Below are 23,096 nucleotides of genomic sequence, written 5' to 3' on the forward strand. Positions count from 1 at the left end.
CACGGTCATTTTGGCTTTGGGGAAGAGCCGGAAGTCACACAGTGCCAGACACAGTGAATAAGGTGGATGAGGACCCGTCATAATGTTTTTACAAGCCTGCCTTTCTATTGGATGGTACGCAGCAACCATATTCAGCGTATTTTGATCACACTTCATAAGGACACTCACAAAAAAGGCTTTCAGAACTGCTTCCGAAAGTGGTAAGAATGATGGGGTAAGTGTGTTTGAAGTGAGAGGGAATATTTTAAGGGGAATCTATGGCATGGCATCTTACTGTAATAGACTTTTGAAAATTAAAGCATTCACCGTATATTTTGATCACACCTCATAGTTTTGCAGATCGAGACTTGCTCGCTCAGTGTAGAAAATGAGTTGGCCTCCGCAGGGTTCTCAGAGTGTGGTCCCAAGGTATCATTGCCAGCATCTCCTGGGACTTCATTAGAAATATAATTCTCAGGCCCCACCCCAGACCTACTGAGTTAGAAATCCTTGAGGTGGCACTAAGCACACCGCTTTGACAGGCCAGTCCACTGGCATTTCTGGTGGCAGTAACGTTTTAAAACCACTGGCTCGCCTGGGGATGAGGAACCCGGATTCTGGAGCCAGAGCATCTGAGTAGACATGCTGACGCAGAGACTGCCTAGTCTTCGGGTGGCTCTGGGTGTGGCCATGGCCCTTCTGTGCTTGTACTGCTTCCCCTGGCTCTTGTGGGATTACACATGAGTGTGGCATACCGGGAACTGTGTCCGGGCCCTGAGCAGATGCTGCTGGTGACTTAGCTTTTGTCCTATATTCTGCAAGTCTCTGCATTGACCTGCTGCTGTCTCCTCAGTGTGTGCTGGTGCATACATGCATTTAAAATGAATTCTTCTTCCCACTTAGAAGGAGGCACAGCCCTGGCAGCATCCACCAGCATGGTAGCGCCGAGTGTGAGCATCGCAGCAGTTTCTGGCTAGAGTAACAAGGGAAGCTGGGTCAGCGAGGGCACCCGGCATGACTGGTTGGCTGGAAGAGCAGAGCCGAACATGCTTAACCACACTGGCAACTGCAGTCGGCTGTGTTGAGAGGAGATGGGAAAGTGCTTAGCTGCCGTTTCCTAATGAGGAAGGTCTGTCAGGAGCCCAGTAATAAGATGCAGAATGCAGGCTAATGAGCTCAATGAAAACAATCAATTCTTCTCTTAGGGGCTCCTGACAGTGAGATTATTGTTATTCTCAAAAATGGCACTTTTGTAAGGAAGATGGGATTCGTGTTGCTAATTGCATCGTTATTGGGGGTGAAGGACTTGGGGGAAGGTAAGGGGGTCATGGGAAGAGCCAGAAGCAGTGTCTTTAAATGATGGCAGCAGTGCATAAACTAGTTTTTCTTCTTGTATTCTTGTTTTGTTTTTGTTCCAAGTAAGCCTTCGGTTGGTTGTGTGACAGTAAAAGGAACCATACACTGGAGCCCATCTTCTGGTTCAGGCTTGTGACTAACTCATGTCCCCTTGCGTGCAGGCGGGGTACCAGATCACCCAGCAGAGGCTCCCCATAGCTACCCATGGGAGCTTGACGTACAGAGTCTCTGTGGGGACTAAGCGGAGTCACATGGCCACCAAGACAGTGAGGATCAAGCAGATCCAGTTGGAGCAAGACAGTGGCAAAAGCCTCCACGACGGCCTGAGGTCCCAGACACTCATTGACCTGAACAGGGCAGGTAGGCTTGGAGTACTTTCATTGCTTCTCCCTCTAGCCCCCTCAGTTCTTGGATTTTAGGCACCTCTCTTCCTCTCTAGGGCTTTCCCAAACCAACTGAAAGCAGACCCAGGAGTCTGACAGAAGATCAAAATATCTGTTAGTATTGGCAGAGCCCGTGAGAGCGCATGGCTTGGGCTCTGATCACTGCTGGGCTGGCCAGTGACTCACCCCTCAGGTCAGACAGCCTTTGCCACCTGGTCACAGACCCGATAGCTGGGTGTTTTAAGTAAACACTAAAACAAATGAACCAAAGTTAAGAATCCAAAAGGAGAGAGAGAGAGAGAGAGAGAGAGAGAGAGAGAGAGAGAGAGAGAGAAATGATGTCAAGGCTAGAACCACCTTGAGAGTCCTTCAGTAATTTAGGCTTTTCCTAGGGTTTTATCTGCTGATGACACTGGCAGGCCCCAATCAGGTGGATTCTGCTTCTTTGTGGTAGGAGTTGGCCTTTTGGAAGTGGTCCTGGAGCCTGAGCTGTCCTGTGGAGAAGAGGCAGCCACGGTCATCAGGGAGCTGCAGCTGATACTTCAAGCCCTGGGGACCAGCCAGGCAAACATGGCAGGTAGAAGCCACAGAGGAGTGGCCCTCCCTTGGTACTTTCTCCCTTTCTACTCCCTAGGTCTCTTTGGACCTGACTTTTACTCTCTACCATCTGTTATATTGAAGTTGTTTACATCTATTTTTATCCTTTTCCACTCCAGCTTTTTATTTTCTTCTTCAGAATTTTTCTTGGCTTCCTTTCTGAGCCCCAAACCAAATATAAACCCTAACAACACTGCAGATACACTGAACCCCAGAATGTGAGGTATCTAAGACCCTAGATACCTTCCCTCAGTTTATGTCGAAACTGTGGGGATTCAAAATAATGTGTTTGAACACTAATCTTTCTCAGAAGGCACTATTCTTCAAGAGTGGTTCTTAGTTTGTGAGTTCTGTATAACAGATAGCTAGTTGCTACCTTTGAAATACCTGTTTCTTTTCTTTCTTTTGAAAAATTCTCATCCATGAAATGTGAACTATCCTGATTTGGCTATTACCCCTATATACAAGTATCAAGTTATCATATGTACCCCATACATTTATACAGTTAAAATGATCATTAAAAATAGAACTTTCATCCATGTGCAGCTGGAGCCAAATTATATTGGCCACAAGCCAAAATTATGATTACATAAATTTCATTCTGAGATCAAATCTTAAATTCAGTAGCTATAAAGTAGGAAACTGAAACCAAAGAAACACTTGTACTCTTGGAAGCCAAGCAGATTAAACGTTTTAAATATTTGTAGATTGTATGTAAAATCACGAGTTTGGTCAAGTTCATTGTCTTTGGGCTTTGCTTCCTTGGTCCTTGTCCAGAGCTCTTTTGACCTCAAGCCCATAAAAGTTAATGTCTCCCATGGTCTTTGCTTATTTTCTGTTCTCCCAGCCTTTTAAAAAATGTCCGCCATCCTTGCAGCACACAGGTTATGAATTTACAGTTGTGTGTTCCATGGCACACGTAGCAGAGAGGTCGCCGTGGGTGCTGGTGGGTCCCACTGATGGAGGTGATCATCTTCCTGCCCACTCATAGTACCATGGACACTCTTACCATGTCACATCTGCATTTGCATGTTACAGAGGGTCTTCTGACTTGGTGATGCCACATTTGTCATTTGTACAGTGTCTTACAAGCAACAATTATAACATCACACACCTGGTGCAAGTTGAATGGGAAGACAGAACTTGCTTATTTGCTATTTTCTTCTTTAAAGACTGAAAAAAGCCATACAAGTTTGAGTGACATAAAGGTTAGCTGCCTACAAGTTTCCTGCATAGAAATGAGACTGTTAGAGAAAGAGAATTCTCCATTTTCCATTTATCACTCATGCTGCTTTTTAAGCACAGAACATAAATGAAATATAGACAGGTTGGACGGTTATCAATGCACTAAGCATTGATTCTCTATCGCTTTAAAAGTTTTTATTATTCCATTCTTATTCAGAATCACTGTGATTCCTGCAAACCCTGTGGAATAATAAACAAGCCACCTGTTAGCTGAGAAATAGTCCCATCTGGGTCCTTGCCAAGAGATAAACCATGATGGCAAGAACTCATGAGTCAGTGACGGCTGAGAGTGTTCATTAAATCTCATTTGTTGTGACACTTTTTGTTTCTCTTAAACACAAATCCAGCAGCTTTGCTTCCAGCACATAGCCGAGTGGTTCTGGTTGTTGTGCAGTGCAGGGGAGTTGAGCACTCCCTGAGTCTACAGGAGTCAGCTTCTCCATGCTGTTCGTATTTTATCAGCCCGACTCCGTTGCTTATCCTTCTTCCCACCACCATGGGACCACTGTGTCGTCACTGGAGACCACAGCCTGGGAACTGAGGTCACTAAGGAGTGGCTGGGTGGACCCGGTGCTTTTGCAGTCCAGCGTAAATTGTTCTGTGCTGTGATTTGTTGAGTTCCCAGTAGGTTTGCTAATGAGCATGGACCAGCTGAGCCCAGGTTCCAAGTCATTTCCTCCTCGGTGGACAGCATTTTGCCACTGTTGAGGTCCTCAAAGTGGTGTGTTGCGCTGAATGTAGGCAGAATGAGGCCTACTAAGTGTTCCAGCAGTAGTAATACCTGCCAGTTGGAGCATGAATATGTATTCGTCAGCTCACTGAGCATTTTTTAAAACTGCTCAGAAAATCTCAGACATCACAGAATTCCTGAGAAACAGGTGGTATCACACCTGTTGCACAGGTGAGGCAACTGAGGCTCAGGTGGGCTGGATTATTTGCCTGAGGTTCACAAGAAGCACCTGTGCTAGGATTTGAGGCCAGGTGTGCCTGACTCCAGGTGCACTTCCTTTAAGCAGGAAGTCTGCTGCTTCCTCGCCAGATGGCGACTGCCATGCCCCCCAGCTTAATGAGGCCGGACTGCAGCGCGCAACATGGTGCCGAGGACTCTGAGGGCCCAGACATGGGTTGGAGTCCTGTCCTTCTACTTCCAGCAGTAGAAACCTGGGCAAATCATTTGATTTCTCTGAGCCTCACTTTCCACACTTACAAAAGAAGCCCCCACATAATTGTGTGTGGGAAGAGAAAGGGAGAAGCTGAAAAGCAAAAGAAGTCATCTAAGTCACCAGGTAGAGTTGGGGCAACTAAATGAGAGGGGTGACTTTGGGCAAGAAAGTTTGGAATTTGATTGTGGAAATCCTAAGTTTGAATGCCTTGGGGATGTCCAAGCAGCCTTGTCAGTAGAGCTGCACTGTGGGCAGTGAGTGTAGTGATGCATAGACAGCACAGGGCCTGGCAAAGACCCTGTGCTGGGTAAATGCTTTTATTAACTGTGATAAGTAGGATAGGATTGCTTTTATGGCATCAGCACTCATTTGGATGAGTAAGCTTTGTGAAATGTGTTTGGTAACATTTGGTCCCTTTCAGCTCGGGATGAAGCTCAGTGGTACAGCACTAAGCTGGCATGTGTGAGGTACTGCACTGGGTTCCATCCCCAGCACTGCAAAACAAAAGAAGAAGAAAGAAATTACTTTTTTTTTTTTTTTTTGCTAAGTTTTGCAGCGTATTGAGGAACCGGAATGAGATAGCTCAGCAGACCTTCCTATCAAAGCCTGAAGCCCCTGCTGTTAACAGAAACAGTTTTCTATCTTGATGTTATATTTCTGTTGTGTGAATGTGTTTTAGAAAAAAATATGTGACCGCACTCTATCACTGTGCTCAGTGGTACAGTGTCTAAGTTTTGTTGTTAGAAATCCTGCCTTCCAGAAGACAGAAATTGAGCCAGATAAGGTTCTCATGAGGTGTGAATGCAGGCCCTCCCTCAGTGGGACACAGCGCATGGAAGCAAACCAGACTCGAAAGGCTTTCATGCACTTGGAGCAATTTAACTTAATTTGTTTAAAAGGTATTTTGTCTTCACCGGGTAGAGTGTCTTTTGTTAATGTTTGAATCTGTATTTGAATCCAGGCTAGCGAACTCTCTTTCAACACTGCAGGGTACTAAATGATTCCTCTCAGACATTTATGTAGTGTAGTCCTCTGTGGAAGAGACTAAAATTCACGCTTTTATTACTCTTCCTAATTAGAATGCTAAGTTGTGAGAGATGGTTTCCTTTTTAAAAGCAAGTGAGTTATTCAGGGTTCCCTGTGTTCAGGGGGGAAAAAAGTTGTCTCCCAAATACGGAGATTTGGTTGAGCAGAGCTCAGCATACTTTGAGTTTTCCTCTGAGTTTAATGGGCCTTTGAGATGATCCCAACTGCAGATTAGTCCTGTTTGGACAGAAATTTAGAAGCAATCAGGAACCTGCTGTGAGATGGAAACCAGGCTGCTTACTCCTTGCTCAGGAATATACCAGCACGTTGGCGTCCATTGTTGAACAAGGTTTCATTTTTTGAACAAGGACCACGTGCCAGGCTCGGCTCTAGGTTCTGAGAAACGGCTTGTTCCTGCCACACAACTTGAGAAAGACCAATATGTAAACAAATAAACACAGTAATTGTAGTGATAAGTGCTTCAGGGAAGTACATGAGGTGCTGCGACACACACAGAATAACTCGGAAGGCGACAGTGGTGGTTTTTAAGGCCCTCAGAAGTGGTAGCATTTAGTGAAGACATGAATGGTTGAAGTCCCAGCCAGCATCGAGCCAGGCGATGGGTGTTCTGGGAGACGGCCGAGCCGAGCTGGGAAAGAGCTCAGCATGTGCTCTGAAGTCACTGAGGTGACGGGACACTGCAGAGAAAATGTAAGGAGCTGTGGCCTCAGAGACTTACTTGTTTTGACTCTGTTGTGTGCTGTGGGCCCTGAAAGAGAGATTTCTCAAAAAAACAATTTATTTCATCTTACTTTTTGTGTTTGAGTTATTTTTAATATTGTCATGTAAATATTTCATATGTTACTTGTAGTGAAATAGATCGCAATGTCACTTCCTAATTCAGAGTAGGGTATGTGGGGGAAGATGTACAATCCTTTGATTAAAATTATTTCTCACTGAACTAAATTTTGTTTCATGGAAAAAAAATAAATATTCTATACCAACGGGGGGCAAGAAAAACCATAGAGGTAGGCGAGTGATAGATGACAGGTAATACCAGGAAGTTTAGATCTCAGTCCAGGTGCTGTGGGGAATCGCTGAAGGGCCTTCAGCAAGGGAATGATGCAGCCTTAATAACGTTTTATGAAACCACTGTGCCTGCTCGTGGGAAGTGGATTCCAGAAGGGTGAGAAGCGTGGAAACCGTTTGAGAGGTGCTTGCAGTAGTTCAGACGGAACATGACACTGTTTGACCGCACTAGTGGCAGCGGTGATGGAGAGGTGGGTAGATTCAAGTGGTTGGTAGGAATAAGAGGACTTGTAGCAGACAGATGTGGAGGATCAGAGACGGGAAGAAAGTCAGGGTACCTCCCGGAAGTTTGAGGAGCGAGGTGATGGGCTGGATGGCTCTGTGAGGGCCAATCCGGGTGCAGTTTTGAAGACCGAAATGCTACCTGCTGTGGAGCTCCGAGGAGAGGTCTGGGCTGGAGAGAAATGTTGGTGTCAGGAGCACATTGGTTGGTAGGTTGTATTCAAGACCATGTGCCACTGAAGACAGAGCATAAGAAGAGGGTCTTGAGTTTGGACAGAAAAGAAAGCACTAGAAAATGATATGAAAGTAGAGAATCCAGGAAGAGACCAAGAGAGCATGGAAAGGCCACAGAAGCTGAGGGAGGGAGATACTCAGGGAGGAAGGCTTGGTGGGTGTCGCGTGCCTTGGAGGAGCCCAGGATAGTGAGGACAGCGTGTGTCCTGCAGCCATCAGCTTGGCAGCCTGGCGGTTGCTGGTGCCTCTGACGGGGGTGCTGTCAGAGAGGTGGAGACAGAACCCAGGCTGAAGTGGGGTTAGGAATAAATGGGAGTTGAAAAGGTGGATACAGTGTGGGCAACAGACAAAGAAAACTTGATTGAGAGGATTCACTGCGAAGGAAAGCAGAGAAACAACAGCTGGATGACAGATGTAATGAGAACTGGGCTCGGGGGTCGGTGTTTTGGGTTTTGTTCGTTCTCTTGATGTTGCCTATGTACATGGCCAAGGAGATGCTGAGCGGGAGAGGGGCGAGAGAGAGAGAGCAGTGTCCGGGAGAGGGCAGGAGTGGGTTTGCAGCCTGGGTCCTCTCGCTGCTGCCATCTTCGCCGGGAGCTGCGGTTGCTCCCGAGTAGGGCTGCTCTCCTGCGCTCAGTGCCGCGGGAGCGCTTCTTACACTCTTCCAGTGTGGGCTCGCTTGTGGTAGAAGGTGGTGTCACCTTGCGGGATGAGCAGAGGGGAAGAGAGGGGCGTCACACTGAAGAGAACTCGTCAGCGGAACAGACTGGAGCTGTGCACACTGCTCCTCTGACCGGAAGGCAGCTTTTCCATGGAGTGCGTGCCGAGTGGAGAACTGCAGGCCAGGGTCCAGTGATGCAAGTGAGCAGCAGTCACAGCAGGGGGAGTCAGCAAGCTGTGGCGACAGGACAGGGACCCTGCCGTGCCGGAGAATAGGACGTGGGGTCTCCTGGCCTGGTGTTCGCAGACCTGGGCTGAGGAGGGCAGCAGTGCAGTGGAGCGGGAGTGCAGGATCTTAGGCGCTGTGAGGGAAGGCCCGACAGCATCTACGCGCAGAGTGGAAGGGCACCCAAGCTTCCTAAACTAGGGAACTTCTTGTGACTCAGAAACACACACCTTGTCCAAGGAGCGATCTGGAATGAGGGCCACGGAGCTTTGTAAAAATGTTAAGAAGTCAGTGCTGGGGCCGCAGCTAGCTTCGCAGCTGAGCGGTGTCTGGAGGCAAAGGGGCGGGCCACCGTGGTGGGAGGGGGCTCGGCCATGGTGTCACAGTGAACCCTACAGCTCAGCACTGGGGGGGCGACAGAGAACCCATTCCGAGGGGCCTTTCTTGGCATGGAATTTATTTATACTTTTTTATTATTTTAATATGCTTTTGTTGTAGAATCTTGGAAAATGAATTTATTTGGCCCATCCAAACACGCAGGTTTGATGGATTACTTTTGAATTTAAAAGAGGGGGAACCTACATAGACAAATAAAATCCAGCATTGTCTTCTCATTCTATTCTAAGTGCCGTAAATAAAATTTGAGAACAGAGGGTCTGAGCTTTACTCTGTAAGATGTGAAATGTGATTGTTTCTTATTTCCAGCTATCTATCCATCTTGGGATTTTTGCTGCCTCAGGGCTTGCGGCTTCTGATCTGGAGGGGCTTTCAGGGGCAGGGACAGGCCCCAGGACAGGGTCAGCCCCTCCGTCCCACCACTGAGTCCCCGCTTCCCGTCTTCTGCTGCAGCAAATCTCACAGCACTCAGGCAGGATTGGGAGTTGTGTGGGGAAGGAAGAGACTTACAGTCCAGGACCTGGAGGGAGGAGGAGGGGCAGAGCCTAGGTTTCAGCTCTCGCCCTTGAGCTGTAAATTCTCAAGGACTGTCTATAAATCTCCTGGAGTCCAAATTAGAAATCCATGTTCCGTTGGAGAGCTCTGGGGGGGTTTCCCACAGTCATTCTTGAAGCACCCCCAACCACCACCCTGTCTTTGACACTTTGTATGGAAAACTTCAGAATAAAACTGCAGAGTAAATCTCCATCTTAAAAGTATTGTTCTTATTTAGTACAAAAGAAATTCGATTCAGCTGGTGGATCTACAACTTTTCTCCTGTATGTGCACAAAGACACATGTAAACATGGGAGGGGACCCCCTCAGATGCCCTGGGACTCTGACTGCTCTCAGGTGGACAGGGGACCAGCCATGTGCTTCAGGACCAGGCTTGCCACCCCTAGGGTTGGGTGGCTCACTGGACAGCGAGGCAGGTACTGCTTACCTTGACTCCTCCTGCCTTAAAAAGACCCTGCTGCCTCAAGGATTTTCTCCAAGTTGTCCTCTTTCTCTCCCTCCAGAGGGCCAGCTGAGAGTGGATGCAAATATATCCGTGCATCACCCTGGGGAGCCACTTGGCATCCGAACAGAAGTGAAGAATCTCAACAGCATCAGGTTCTTGGCCAGAGCCATAGGTGAATGTCCACTGCTTGCTCCTGCTCTTCCTGTCAGTCATCACTTGCTGGTAACAATCTGCCTCCCTGAATTCACTGGCTGATAGAGTAACTACTTTGGGTTTGCCAGCGCTGTGGACTGGGTGGCTCTTTTGCTGGTACTGCCTCTGCTCCCTCTGCAGCTGTGGGAAGCTGACAGGCAGAGAAGGTCTTGTTCACATGCGCTCCTGTCCTTAAGGCTTCCCTGCCCACGTGGGCCTTGCCCCGTCCCCTGCCTCAGCCAGGCTTCTTATCTGCTGGTGAGCGCATCCAGGAGAAAGGGGACAGAAGCCTCACGCCTCCCTGAGTCCTAATCTGCACAACTCACATGCTGTCACCTCTAGCACATCCTGTTCAAAGCAGACTAAATTCAAAGCAGACTCAAGGGGAGAGAAATGGACTCTAGCTCTTCATGGGAGGATTCACAAAATGTTACTTCTGTGTTTTGCCATGTGCCACATTCCGTATAAAGTCAAGTTTGTTTGGTTTGTGGCTTGAACTTGATGAAGTCATATTTGTTTGTTTTAAGTTGGCCGTAGCATGGCCCAATTGGTCAGTATGTTTTTCTGCTTTGTACTCTTTGCAGCTAAGAGATTGTATGTGCCTGTGCTATCGGAATCAGTCTTATTGGAGCCCCATACTGTGTTCATGGATGACAAATACATAATTAAAGTAGAACAGGTTAGCAGGATAAATATCTGAGCAGTCCCATTGACACTGATAACTGAATCCAAGGGGAGGTCATCTCAGGTATAAAAACATTTAAAAAAAACAACAAAAAAAAGATGCCTAGAGAGAAAAGAGGAGGCAGAGATGGAGTTTAAAGTGCATCCCTTCAAGAGTGTACAAAGAATTTGATGGCTGAATATGCTGGCAGAACACTAGTCAGAATGTTTAGTAGAATCCTGGGTATTGCCAAGAGTAGTTCTAGAAACAATATGGAAAAGATGATTCTAGTCTGGTATAAAATCTCTTTATCCTGCACCCGAAACGATCAACCTCAGTGAAGACACTTGGGAGTCTACAGATGTCCAGGAAAACACCGTAAAATGGTCAGGGAGATCATTTCTGGGAAGGGGAAAAGAGGAAGTTGCCTTATAAAGACGGACTAAAGAGGGTGACTCTTCTGTCTCTGGCAGAAAATGCTGCCCACACTTCTGAAACCATGAAGTTGTGAATCTGGGACTCAGGCTGGTGACCCGTGTGTGAGGGGCAGCTTGGAACAGAAAGATGAAAGTTTCCTTTCACCTCAGATACAGTGGTGTTCAGGACCCATCATTCTAGGGTACAAGGGTAACCTAGAAAAAGGATGAGCCAGCAGATTTTAAGCAGACTGACCTGCAGTGAGTTAACATTTTTGGCAGCCCTGACATCCATCCTGTGAAGTTGCCTTTGGAGCACCAGTCCGAGTTCTACCTGTGGTCTCTGACTCAGCCAGGAGCGACCAGTGCTTCGACATCTTGGGCTTAATTCTCCAAGGGGATCATTTTTCCACCCGCTCTTTCGCCTTATGTTGGACCTTGTTGCCATCATCTCATGTCAGAGCTTTGGAGTAGGGGAGAGAGGGCAAAAGTGGACATGTTTGGTGTTACCACTTCTCAGCTGTTTAGATCAAAGAGCTTGGATTTGAGCTAAACATCCACATTTCATATATAATTTCAGGGGTAGCAGAGTCCTTTGCAGCCCATCTGGAGATCCCAGGGTAAGGATCCCTGCTGGCAACAGTCCTAGATCTGCAGTCATCAGACCCACGTACAGGTCCTAACCTGGGGTCTACCAAGTTGTGTAATCTATCATGTTGCTTAATCTCTCCAAACCTGAGTTTTCTCCAAAAAACTAGGGCCATTTCCAGCATCAGTGTGTCTGTGATGGCAGTGAGAAGAAAATACAGCATGCAAGGGAAGGATTATTCTACACAATCTTCTTGATTATTCTTTGACTTTAAGATTGAGAAAGGTTTCTAATTATTGCCTGAATTGATTAGAGGTATAATCAAAGTGTGGTACTGAATTATTGTGTTTCTCATAGACTATGAAATTCAGAGGCAGATCAATGAACTTGAGCATGGAGGTGAAATTCTGAATGAAACTCGCTCGTTTGATTCCAAGCTGGGGTGAGTTTGTATTCCTAACCGCCTTGAATACAGTGGGTGGGCACAGGGGGCCTGGGCTTGGCCCCAGACCAGCGGTGAAGCTAGAAGGGCTCCTGAGCTTCTTGCACATGGCTTTCCTCGATAGCAACCAAAGAGCACTGTAGCCCACAGGGCTACAATACGCCCTCTTGGCGCCTAGGTGTAAACAGACCCAGACTTGTTCAGAAGTGCTTGGCTGTCATCCTAGACCTCCAGCTTGCCTGCTTTGTAGCAAGAATTTTTACTTTCAAGTAATCTCTCAGAGCTATACCAGCTTAGGCTAGAGGTAGATACAGCTGAAACTCAGTTATAGAGATGCTTGCTTGTTAGTTTGTTTCGAGCTAGCTTTGACCCTGATTTTCCAACTCATTTCTGAGGATTTTATTACTTAAGCAGAATATTACTGAAAACTCCAAAGTGTAGAAGCTTGAGCTGACTAAAGGCTGAAAACTTGGCTGGGATGTAACTCAGTGAAGAGCGCTTGCCTAGCACATGTGAGGCCTGGGTTCCATCTCCCAATACCACAAAAACATTTTTTTTTAATGGGGAAACAGTAAAGTGATTTCTTTTATTGCTCTTCTTTTTCTTATATTGTATTTATATATCACCTATGGAAGGTTGAAGACCTTGAATTTGCCTGTGTCCCTTATTGGTAGAGAAAACCCTTTTTAATCAGCTTTCCATTATAGTGACAGACATCTTGGATAAACAACATACAAAGAGAAAAGGTTCGTTTGGCCTCACACACAGTGTTAGTGGTCTCAGTCTGATTACTTGACCTGCTGGTTTGGGCCTGTGATGGTACAGCATGGCAGGGAAGCGGGAGAGAGAGACCAGGGTCCCACATCCCCCTTCAAGCTCGAACCTCCAGCAACCCACGCGCCTCCCATCAGCCCCACCTCGTAAAGTTACACCACCTCCCAGTAGCACCTTGAGGAAAGACTCCAGATCCAAACTCTAGCGAACCCCTTCTCTGCCTGTAGGCTGGCCAGCAGTATGAGCAACATCTGCTTAATGTTTTCTTCTGTAACTATTACAGCTGCACCGTGCCAATGAGAGACAAGGAAGGAAGACAGGACTACAGGTGATCCCTTCTCGTGTCAAAATGTCATTACCTACTGTGGGTTATAGGCATATTTCAAATCCATTTAAAGATGATAATGATCCTGGAGACCTCTTAGGAACCACTTTTTATTGTTATGTGATGGGAAATTGAGACTTCCTGTTTTGTGTGCACACTGGGGTTTGTTAGCCCCAGAATCCCTTGTTTGATGGGATTCAGCTCTTGCAGACACTTGTTCACTCACTTCAGTGTCAAAGTTGTAGTTGAGCTAAGAGGATGCCAGTTGAGGTCGGTGCCCTGGCCTTTCTTGTTCTTGCATTCTGCAGCAATTCTGTAATGCATGGAAGTCCCCCAAGAGGAAATGAAAAGCATGTATGTATATGTCAGAGGCGGTTCCCTCAGACCTGAGGGGATGCTACTTCCCTGACAAAGTAATCAAGTTGGAATCAACAGGGAACCTGCGAATAAAGCCATTAGTAAGGACGGGCTTGAGATAAGTGGAACCTTTTGCTTTGTCCACTGAGTTTAGCACATTGCAAAGATGGAAGCCTTAAGCAGTGAAGTTGTTGAGATGAGCCCACTTTTCCTCTGCAAGCGCAGGAGCTGTTCATGCAGCTGTTGCTGTCAGTAAGGAGCACATGTAGCCCTCATCCCAAGAACTCCTGTCCTGTCTGTGTCGAAGTCAGGGTTAATTACTGTGCGCTTCTAGGTTCAGGCTGTGTCTCGGAAGAACTCCCTTTGTTCCTCAGTGTCGCTTCCTACTGTATTTTTGCTGCTTTCTCCTGGAGCATGGAGTTTGCCTTTTAATTCAGCCAATGGCTTCTGCTCCATCCTTCAAGTTGGTGGTTTGAGGAAGGCTCCTTTTGGTTTCCTCTTATCAGAAGTCAGACTGCTTTATGGCAGAGATTTGGCAATGAGTTGATAAATTGCTTGCCCTCCTAGTCTATTACCTTCAAATCACTTTTTGTTCTCTATTATCCTGCTTCTACAGAAGCCCATTGACAATTATGGGCAGAGAGAAGATGTTACTGCCAGAATAGAAGGGAGGGAGACATGTTTCATAAGATACATGGGGTGGTACAGCTTCCATGTATAAAGACTTCTTGAAGTCTTTATTCTTTAGAACGGTTTTAGATTTACAGCAAAACTGATTGGAAAATAGAGTTCTGATATACTCACTCCTGTCCAACAGCATCTTTTGTTAACATCTTGAATTTGTGCGGTCTTTTTGTTATAATAATGAGCTGGTACTGGCGGCTCGTTATTCACTAAAGCCCATAGTTCACATTAGGGTCCACGCTTTGTGTCATACTCCTGTGGGTTTCGGATATGTGCAGTAACACACACCCACCGTGACGGTGTCACAGAATTGTCTCACTCCCCTAAAAATGCCCCGTGCCCCACCTGCTCATGCCTTCCTCCCAGTTTCCACGTTTTGTTTAGGCAAAATCTGTACATGCTTATACCTCCCAAGAAAAAAAGTGCGGATTTTTTTATTTGACTTTTTGTGGTTTTTTTTTTTTTTTTTTTTGGTACCAGGGATCGAACTTGGGACCTCGCGCTTGCAAGGCAGGCACCAGAACCACTGAGCTAAATCCCCAGCTTATTTGACTTTTCTTTGTTGTTATACAAACCTCTCCGAAAAGTAGGAATTAAAAAACAGGGGAAAGTCCCTTTTCTCCCTAACATATACATTGTTCTCATTTGGTCCTATGGTTTGCAGCCGATGTCTTTGTGAATCTGTACTTTACCCGCGGTTGGAAATCAGCATGTGGTTTAGCCCTGTATTGTACTTACTTCACTCACCACCGCTTTATAAGCGTGGGAAATGGCAGGCTTGGTGACTTGGGCACTTTGCGAGCCCTGTACACACAGACTTTCCTGGGAATGAGGGAAAATTGATATAACAGGACATTGGAAAACATTTGCAGGTAACAGAGCATCTAAGCACAGAAACATTTGTATCAGAGGTAGATGTGTGATTCTGATCCGCCCAGGTCCTCCGGACTCAGGTCCTGTCTGCTCTCTGCCTAGGTTTATGCCAGAGCCCAACCTGCCTCCCCTGGTGCTGTACGACACAGCGTCTCTGCCCGCAGGTGCACAGTCTCAGCAGGTGATCAACATCGACCAGATTCGGGATGCGCTGCCCGAGCTCCCCAGCGTGACTCGAGAGCGGCTGGTGCAGCGGTACGGGATGCTGCCGGAGCACAGCTTCACGCTGCTGGTGGGTACCAACTGGGCGGGGAAGGGGTGCAGCTCCTCGGGCCTCAACCATACAGGGGCCCACACATGCACTTGGCAGAGGAGGGGCAGATTTCTTCCCACTACCATAGAGGTCTCAGAGAAGAATGAGGCATAGTAACGCTTTGCAGTGCAGACGAGGAGACACCGCTTCACGTTGGCTATTTCTCTGGTGTAGAAATGATGAACAGCTGCGCACAGCAGCCATGGAGCCCGGAGGTCAGTCTAGATGTTATGGATGAGTGTTTCCCATGTGTCTGCAGGACAGAAGAAAATCAGTGTATGGGTTTCTACATGTCTGACAGTATCCAGCCATGATGACAGGGTCTGGCAGGGTGTTAGGTTCTCCAAAGCTGCTCAGCTGTTTCACCATGTGTGGAAGCAAACATCTCTTCAGACGATGCTGAAAACTCTGACTAAAAGTGTCAGTCCTTTGAACTTGACAATGCATCTGACGGAGCCATTAGAGAACCTGACTCCATTGAAATCTGCTTAGGGATTTTCCGTCCTTTTCAAAGCTAGGCTTTGTGGGTTTCTTTGTCATAGCAACATTAAAGTGGTGCCACACCAGTGAGTGTAGCATTTGGTCGCAGTTGTCGTCTTGCCTGTGAAGGGAGGAAGTGGAAAGCTTTGCAGCTATAGCTCAGGGAGTAGGTATAGGCCCCAGCCATCTTTTTGAGCAGCAGAATCTGTGAGAACAAGAGTTTTGCTTTTTATGTGACCAAGAATAGCTATATAAGGATGGACATGCATATTAACTATGTTTATGCACTTCAGTAACAGGAACCCAGCAGTTTGCAGTAAGGTGAGCAGCTTACTGTGGGTTGATGAATGAGGAGAAGCATCCAGAGCACCTCACAGGAAAACTCTTCTTTTTCTGCCAGTCCCTTATTTTTTTAAAACTTTAGCCAGACTTGATCACCACTTCCTATGGGCTGCCACTGTGTCTCATTGGTACATCTTTGGCAGTTCTGTCACTGCACTGTCATGGCAATAGTGTATTAGTGTTTCTTGCTCAGCGTCTTGAGGGCAGCACTGTTTCTGTCACTCAACACAGATGAGCACATCAGTATTCTTTTTTTATTTTTTTTAAATTCTTTTATTGGTACATTTTAGGTATACAGTATGTTTACATTTATCATTGGGTGCTTGTACCTGTACATGATGCATCTTGGTTCTTATTTTTTCCCCATTCCCTGTGCTCCCTTCCCTGTTTACATAGATTTCGTTTCCATTTTTTTTCTTTTCTCATAATATTTCCTTTCCCTTCTTTCCTTTCCCCTTCCCCTCCCACCTCCCCTACCCTTTTGGACCTTTTCTTCCTATTTCAAATGATCAATTATTTGTTTTAATCATTTTAATCCTTATTTACACTTTCAGTTTCTCACACTAGAGAAACTATTCGGTATTTACACACGTGTGTCCTATTTATTTCACTTAAGAGTATGACCTCGATCTGCATCCATTTAGCTATAAATGTCTCTAGTTTCTCATTCTTTATGGCTAAGTAGTACTCCATTTTATAAAAAACCCACATCTTCTTTATCCAGTTTCCAGTTGATGGGCACTTGGGCTGTTTCCAAGCTTTAGCTATTACAAACTGTGCCTCTATGAACATGGGTGCACATATATCGCTGTGGTATGATTCTTTTAAGTCTTTTGGGAAGATACCCAGCAGGGGAAGAGCTGGGTCGAATGGGACCTCTAGGCCCAGTTCTTTGAGGTATCTCCATACTGACTTCCACAGTGGTTGCACCAGTCTACACTCCCACCAACAATGGAGAAGGGTTCCTTTCTCCCCACAGCCCCGCCAGCATTTGTTATTTGTTGATTTCTTGATAGCAGCCATTCTTTGTGGGGTGAGGTGGAATCTGAGTGTTGTTTTCATCTGCATCTCTCGAATGACCAGTGATGTTGAACATTTTTCATATGTTTATTTGCTACTTCTACTTCTTTGTCTGAGAAATGTCTATTCATTTCAGATGCCCATTTTTGAATTGGGTCTTTGAATTTGGGGGGTCTGATTTTTTTCAATTCTTTATATATTCTAGATAGTAGACCTTTGTCTGAGATACAACTGCTAAAAATTTTTTCCCACATTGTAGGTTGTCTCTTAGCTCTATTGGTGGTTTTTCTTGCAGTGCAGAAGCTTTTTAATAAGATGAGATCCCAGTTGTTGATTCTTTGTGCTAGTTCCCGTGCTACTGAGGTTTTGTTCATAAAGTCTTTTCCTATGTCATTGTCTTCAAGAGTTCTACCTATGTTCCAGCAAGTTTAGTGTTTCTGTCTTAATATTTAGATCTTTAATCCACTTTGATCTTAGTTTAGTGCATGGTGATAGGTATGGGTCTAGTTTTAATCTTTGGCAGGTTGGAATCCAGTTTTTCCAACACCATTTATTAAAGAGGCTATCTTTCCTCCATTGAGGGTGTTTGGCTCCTTTGTCAAAGATGAGGTGGCTGAGTGTGTCTGAAGTTGTTTCTGCATCTTCTAATCTATTCCACTCATCCTCGGGTCTGTTTCTTTGCCAGTACCATGCTGTTTCTATCACAGGAGCTTTGTAGTACAGTTTCAAGTTGGGAATTGTGATACTCGCTGCCATGTCTCAGTTGCCTAGAATTGCTTTTGCTCTTCTAGGTCTCTTCTGGTTCCAAATGAATTTTTGGATTGTTTTCTGTAGATCTGTGAAGTATATTGTTGGAATTTCAATTGGCATTGCATTGAATCTATATAGTAGTTTTGGAAGTATGGCCATTTTCACTATATTGGTTCTTCCTACCCTGGAACAAGGGATGGCTTCCCATTTTCTTGTGTCCTGCTCAATCTCCTTTGTCAGAGGAGCACGTCAGTATTCCTAATGCCAGCTCTCAGGCCATAGGAACTGATCACTCAGCGTCCTGGACAGCACAGCCCTTGAGCCTCTTCCACGTCGTGCGCTTTTCCGGGGCTGATAGAACAAAGCTGAGTTTCGGTCTGACACATCTTCCCTACCGTCTTCCCACTGGAATTTCCTCCCCACTTGGGGGAGGTGCTGAACCCCAGACCTGCGCTTCCTTTTTGTTGGCCAACTTAGCTAGGGATGGCAAGATGGGGCCTAAGACTGCTCAGCCTCACAGAAACTTACTTCTTTCCACTGGGCCTTTGGCCAGCTGGGCAAAAGACAGTACTTTGAGGTAGTGTGTGATGAACCAAGGTTTTTTGGCCATTTCCTTCTGCAAGACTGACTTGAGAGATGAAGCCGCTAAATATAATGTTCGAAATCCTTCTTATATGCCCTCCTTCTCTGCAAGAGAAGAGAAAGGACCATTTCAGATCGCTCTCAAGAACACAGCCCTTTCAGTGTCTGAAAATATTTGCGTCCTCAGAGAACGTCTGTGTGAGACTGTCGCACCCTAGGCCATGGCGGGCACGTGCTGGGCCGGCATCTCTCACCGTTGCCTTTGTGTCCCTGTCATCGTTCCTGTGTCCTTTGTGGGGCCACAACCCAGGAGGCTTTGAGCAAGTGTCTGTTAGGGTTTTAATAGTTTCTTCAGGAAAACCTACCTTTGATAGTGTGGTTCAGCGCTTTCACTAGCCTCTCCCATGTAGCAGGTATTGAGACTGAGACAGGTTTTGGGGTTTTCTTTTTAAGTTTTGGGGGGTTTTGGGGGGTTTTTTGCCTCCCTAGAGTTTGTGTACATAGGTGATACCCATAGGGAGGATTATCATAGAGGTGGGATGGGACCCCAGAAGAGGTGGCACTTGACTCTGAAGGGCCAACAGAAGAGGGCTTCAAGAAGGAAGTAATGTTTTAAACTATCTTTTTTAAAAGATTTACTTTTTGGTATCTTAAATAGATGCTTATTTTTATAGGTTACAGATAACGTATTAGGTAATCAGTTTTTTAAAAAACCAAAAGGACTAGAACTTGAAATTTCCGAGATAAATGAGATTAGAACAAGATAGGAATGAGCAGAGAATGATTTAGACAAATTGTTTTCCCGAAATTAGGCAGCCTGAGCCCGTTATGATTCCGTAATCACTGGGAGCTGAGTTACTCATAACATTCCTGAAAATGATATGTTCGTGTTTTTCCCTGCCTTCATCAGAAACACAGCAGATTGCTGAGAAGGGCAGATGCACAAATCTAATGAACCATCTTTCAATTTCAAGAGTGCCCAGGAGGATTCATTAAGTAAATAGCAGCAGTGGAGGTGTGCTCCGCAGAGCGGGCTCCTGCTCCACGCCTCCGGATTGCCTACTTAATTAAGCAGTGGCCACAGACCCGCCCCGCACACATGCCTTCCTCACAGAAAGCACACACTTCAGGACAAGTTCACCTTTGTCTAGGCATTGTGTTGTGCAGCAGGCAGCGAATCATGTATTGTCAGCATGGTTTTTGATATTTAAAGAACCCTGACGGTTAGTTCTTAGCATCAGGCACATAGTAGGCCCTCAGTGATCAGAGGGACAGATGAGTGAAGGGGAGAAAACTGGAAGTTTGTTTGGTTTGGGTTTGGGTTTTTGTCTACTGGGGACTGAATTCAGGGCCTTGCACAGGCCGGTGCTAGGCAGGTGCTCCACCACTGAGCTCCATTCCCAGCCTACTTAACTTTGTAAGACGGGGACTTGCTGAGTTGTGCAGGTTGGCCTCAAACTCGGGATGCTCCTGCCTCAGCCTCCAAAGGGCTGGGATGACAGGCCTGCGCTACTGGACCTGGCTAAAGACGAAAAACAAAAAATCTGTATTGCTGTTTTCTTTTTTAATTTTTTTTTTTCTGGTCACATAAATATCTTTCCCTGTCTAAGATTTTAACCTATTTAGCTAATCTGTCTTTCCTGTCTAATGTCAAATTGCCTTGTTTTCTGACCTCATTTGTAAAGATCAAGGAATGGAAATGTGGAAGCTGAGATCCAGGTATTAGGTTCTGAAAAAGGAGAGATTCTGATAGCGTAACGGGTCCACCTCGGAGCTGGTGGGCCGGAAGTGATTACTGGAATGGTCAGTATCTTATATATGTACATTTTCCTCAGCAGATTCATCCCAGGCCGTTTTCTGTGAGGCCATCTCTTCCTAAACTCTTGGCTTGTTTTATTCAGGGCCTAAAGAGAATCGTAGCCATTGTGTAAGCAGCATGTTCCAAAGGCTTCTTGCTTCCCAGCTTCCAGCATGCTCTGCACCTCACAGTGTGCCCCGCCCCCTTTTTTGTGGTGGTATCATCGGGAATTGAACCCAACGCCTTTGTACTGAACTACGTGTCCAGTCCGTGTTTTATTTTTCAGTTTGAGGCAGGGTCTCAGGCTCTAAATTGCCCAGGCCAGATTCAAACTGGTGATCCTCCTGCCTCCGTCACCCAGACTCCTGGAGTTACAGGCACGCGCCATCACACCCAGTGCCACCTGCCACTTCAGCGTATCCTTACGGCAGCCCAGGGCTTGTTACTCTCCGCAGTCCACACATGAGGAAATCTAATCTCCTGGGGTCAGGAACTCTCCCACACCAGTGATGAAGCCAGGTTCACCACACTGACTTCAGGGACCAGGCCCTTCGCTCCTGAACTCTGCTGCCTGGTTGCATATATAATGTGCTACAGTACGGAATGAAATAATGTTTTTCATTAATGACTGTTGGGATCTCTTTCATTTCATTAGGTAGAAAGTAGTTTTTACTTTTGCTAACATTAATCCTTTATACAGTGCCACAAATGCGTGAAGCACAGTTGTAGAACACAAGTTCATTAAAAACATTTGGCCATTTCTGTTTATTTTGATGGTGCCAGACTGCCCTATAGATCACTGTCTACCAAACTTAGCGAAAATCAGTCAGCACCAGTGAAAAGCAGAGATCATGTCGACTTTCCAAGTGGAAAACTTAAGTCAAAGAGAAGGCAAGTAATGGCAGCCCTATTAAACGTTTTGCTAGAGGTACAGTGGCTCCTCCTACCTGAATCTCTGAGAATCTCCACCTGGGGAGGGCGAGGTTGTGGGTGGTTTGGCCTGGTCCCTCGTCTCATTTAGTCTGGCACCTAAGAAGCACTCAGTAAGGACCAGATATGAGCTCCCAGGACAGCTGGCCGTGTATGAAGTCAGTAGATGGAAAGATTCGAATCTCCTCTCGCATGGGAGATTTCAGTGGAGAAAGGATGGGCGGGGCAGCCCCAGCTCAGTGTTCCCTAAGGGCTTGCTGTACTTCCCACGGGGCGCCGTCCTGCTGTGAAACAAGCCTTTCAGCTTCTCTGTGTTGCTTTTAATGCTTCCCGAGTGCCCTCACAGAGCAGAAGTTCTTGGTTCCTGCTTGGGATCTTGTAGGCTTCTCAAAGGTAACCAGAGCTGTTCCCCTCCCTGGCTGGAAGAAGAGAGGATGACTCATCCCAAAGATGGTAGAGCAGAATCTACATTGAATGTAAAAAACCCTAAATACAGTCTAGTGGAGTCCCCAGGTTGTGCTGCCAGGGAGAAGAGCGGTGATACCAAGCAACACAAAACACACAGTTGAGGGCCGGGGATGTAGCTCAGTGGTGCTGCTCCTGCCTCAAGCACAAGGTCCTGAGTTCAATCCCCGGCACCGGAAAAACAAAACACACACACACATACACAGTTCAGTGAGAGCCACACAAAGTGGAAATGTAGAAAAACCCAGCCTGGCCCCAGGGAGGCTGTAGAAAAACACGATTGTGAACCCCTGCATCAGTAACCTGTGCTGCCATGGGTGTGCGCCAGTCTCTGCATTCGGTTTGGAAATGTGTTGTGTTATTTGGACAAGTTCATTTTCCCCAGCTCGTTCTTCCCCATTGAAAGCCATAATTCTTTGTTTCTGACATCGTAGAAAAGGTTAAGGTGTCTCCAAGGGACAAAGAAACAGAAAAGCTATCATGACTACAGTTGGTTGTTAAATGGATTATTTTTCAACAATTTTCCTTTAAGTGTCATAAGCTAGAAATGGCCTGGTTTGCTTGCTGGATGAATCGCATATAAAACAATTTCCTGTGCTAAATATCTGTACATCCCATATGTAGCATACTTTAAAGCTGATGGTTTGAAATATGTCTGAAACTATACTCACTGGTTTCAGATGGCCCAGACTTGCCAAGGTGTGCAGGGTTCCGTAGTCACATTCTAACTACCGTTGAAGGAAAATCCATTTGGTCAACGCTGCTGCCAGCCATATTTCATCTCCCTGCAATTTTCAAAATTGATTTTATTCATTTTATAAATTGCATCCAGGGCTTGCCAGCTTAAGGGTGCTGCTTTTACAGTTACCCTACCCACTGGAAAAGTAACCAACATCTTGTTCTGGTAAAGTTGAATAAAAAGATGCATCTTGTGACTCTGCCCCTCCAGGAGCAGCGCGTCATTTCTTCAGGTGCAGTGACACTCGACCTTCAGAGGTGCAGCTGTTCTGGGCTCCCGGGCTTCTGACCCTGCAGAGCTGCTGCCCCTGGGGAGGAAGTGCAGGGCAGAGTGAGGTCCTGAGTGCCCAGCCTTGGGACCCAAGCTGGTTCTGTCCCAACAGATCCTCAAGCTAGATTCCATACTTGCAGAATAGCTTCCTTTTGAGGGCAGATAGTACATATTGTCTTAGGCTTGAGGCAGATCTTGGAGGTGTGTGTGTCAGTGCTGCCTGTAAGCTGGTTGCTGTTTTTAAACTGCATCCAGAAAGCTCCCACTGAGAGCCCAGCTTCTCCTCAGGTGGGGACCAGTTGACAGCGGTGGCTTTAGGTGCATTGAAATGTGACTGCAACAGGAATGATTTCTTGACAACATACTGCATGGGCCAGTTCTTGCAGATACAGTCTTTTGGTTGTGCTGTCAGCTTCTATTACCTTAATTATTTGTGTCTTGATTATCCAAGGGAAATTCTTATTCCCAAATTGGTTTCTCTCAACTTCTCTCCTAGAGCAAATGCATCTCTGAGA

The 23,096-nt window shown here is 46.2% G+C and overlaps 1 protein-coding gene across 3 annotated transcripts in view; it reads left to right on the top strand.

Annotated features, from left to right (window-relative positions):
• Gatb (glutamyl-tRNA amidotransferase subunit B) overlaps positions 1-23,096 on the top strand; it is an 86,115-nt gene that overhangs the window by 30,864 nt on the left and 32,155 nt on the right. For 2 of the 3 annotated variants that reach the window (XM_021247882.2, XM_004869177.2), the window contains 6 exons: positions 1,497-1,695; positions 2,173-2,295; positions 9,635-9,748; positions 11,795-11,879; positions 12,937-12,981; positions 14,995-15,184. In XM_021247882.2, the coding sequence (XP_021103541.2) occupies positions 1,497-1,695; positions 2,173-2,295; positions 9,635-9,748; positions 11,795-11,879; positions 12,937-12,981; positions 14,995-15,184 (756 nt within the window). The remainder of the gene's footprint in view (positions 1-1,496; positions 1,696-2,172; positions 2,296-9,634; positions 9,749-11,794; positions 11,880-12,936; positions 12,982-14,994; positions 15,185-23,096) is intronic. The other variant, XM_013067223.2, reaches the window with a different exon arrangement.

Source organism: Heterocephalus glaber, unplaced genomic scaffold (genome assembly GCF_053883595.1).
Source record: "Heterocephalus glaber isolate CG9 unplaced genomic scaffold, H.glaber_assembly_v1.0 deba00000613, whole genome shotgun sequence".
NCBI lineage: Eukaryota > Metazoa > Chordata > Mammalia > Rodentia > Bathyergidae > Heterocephalus > Heterocephalus glaber.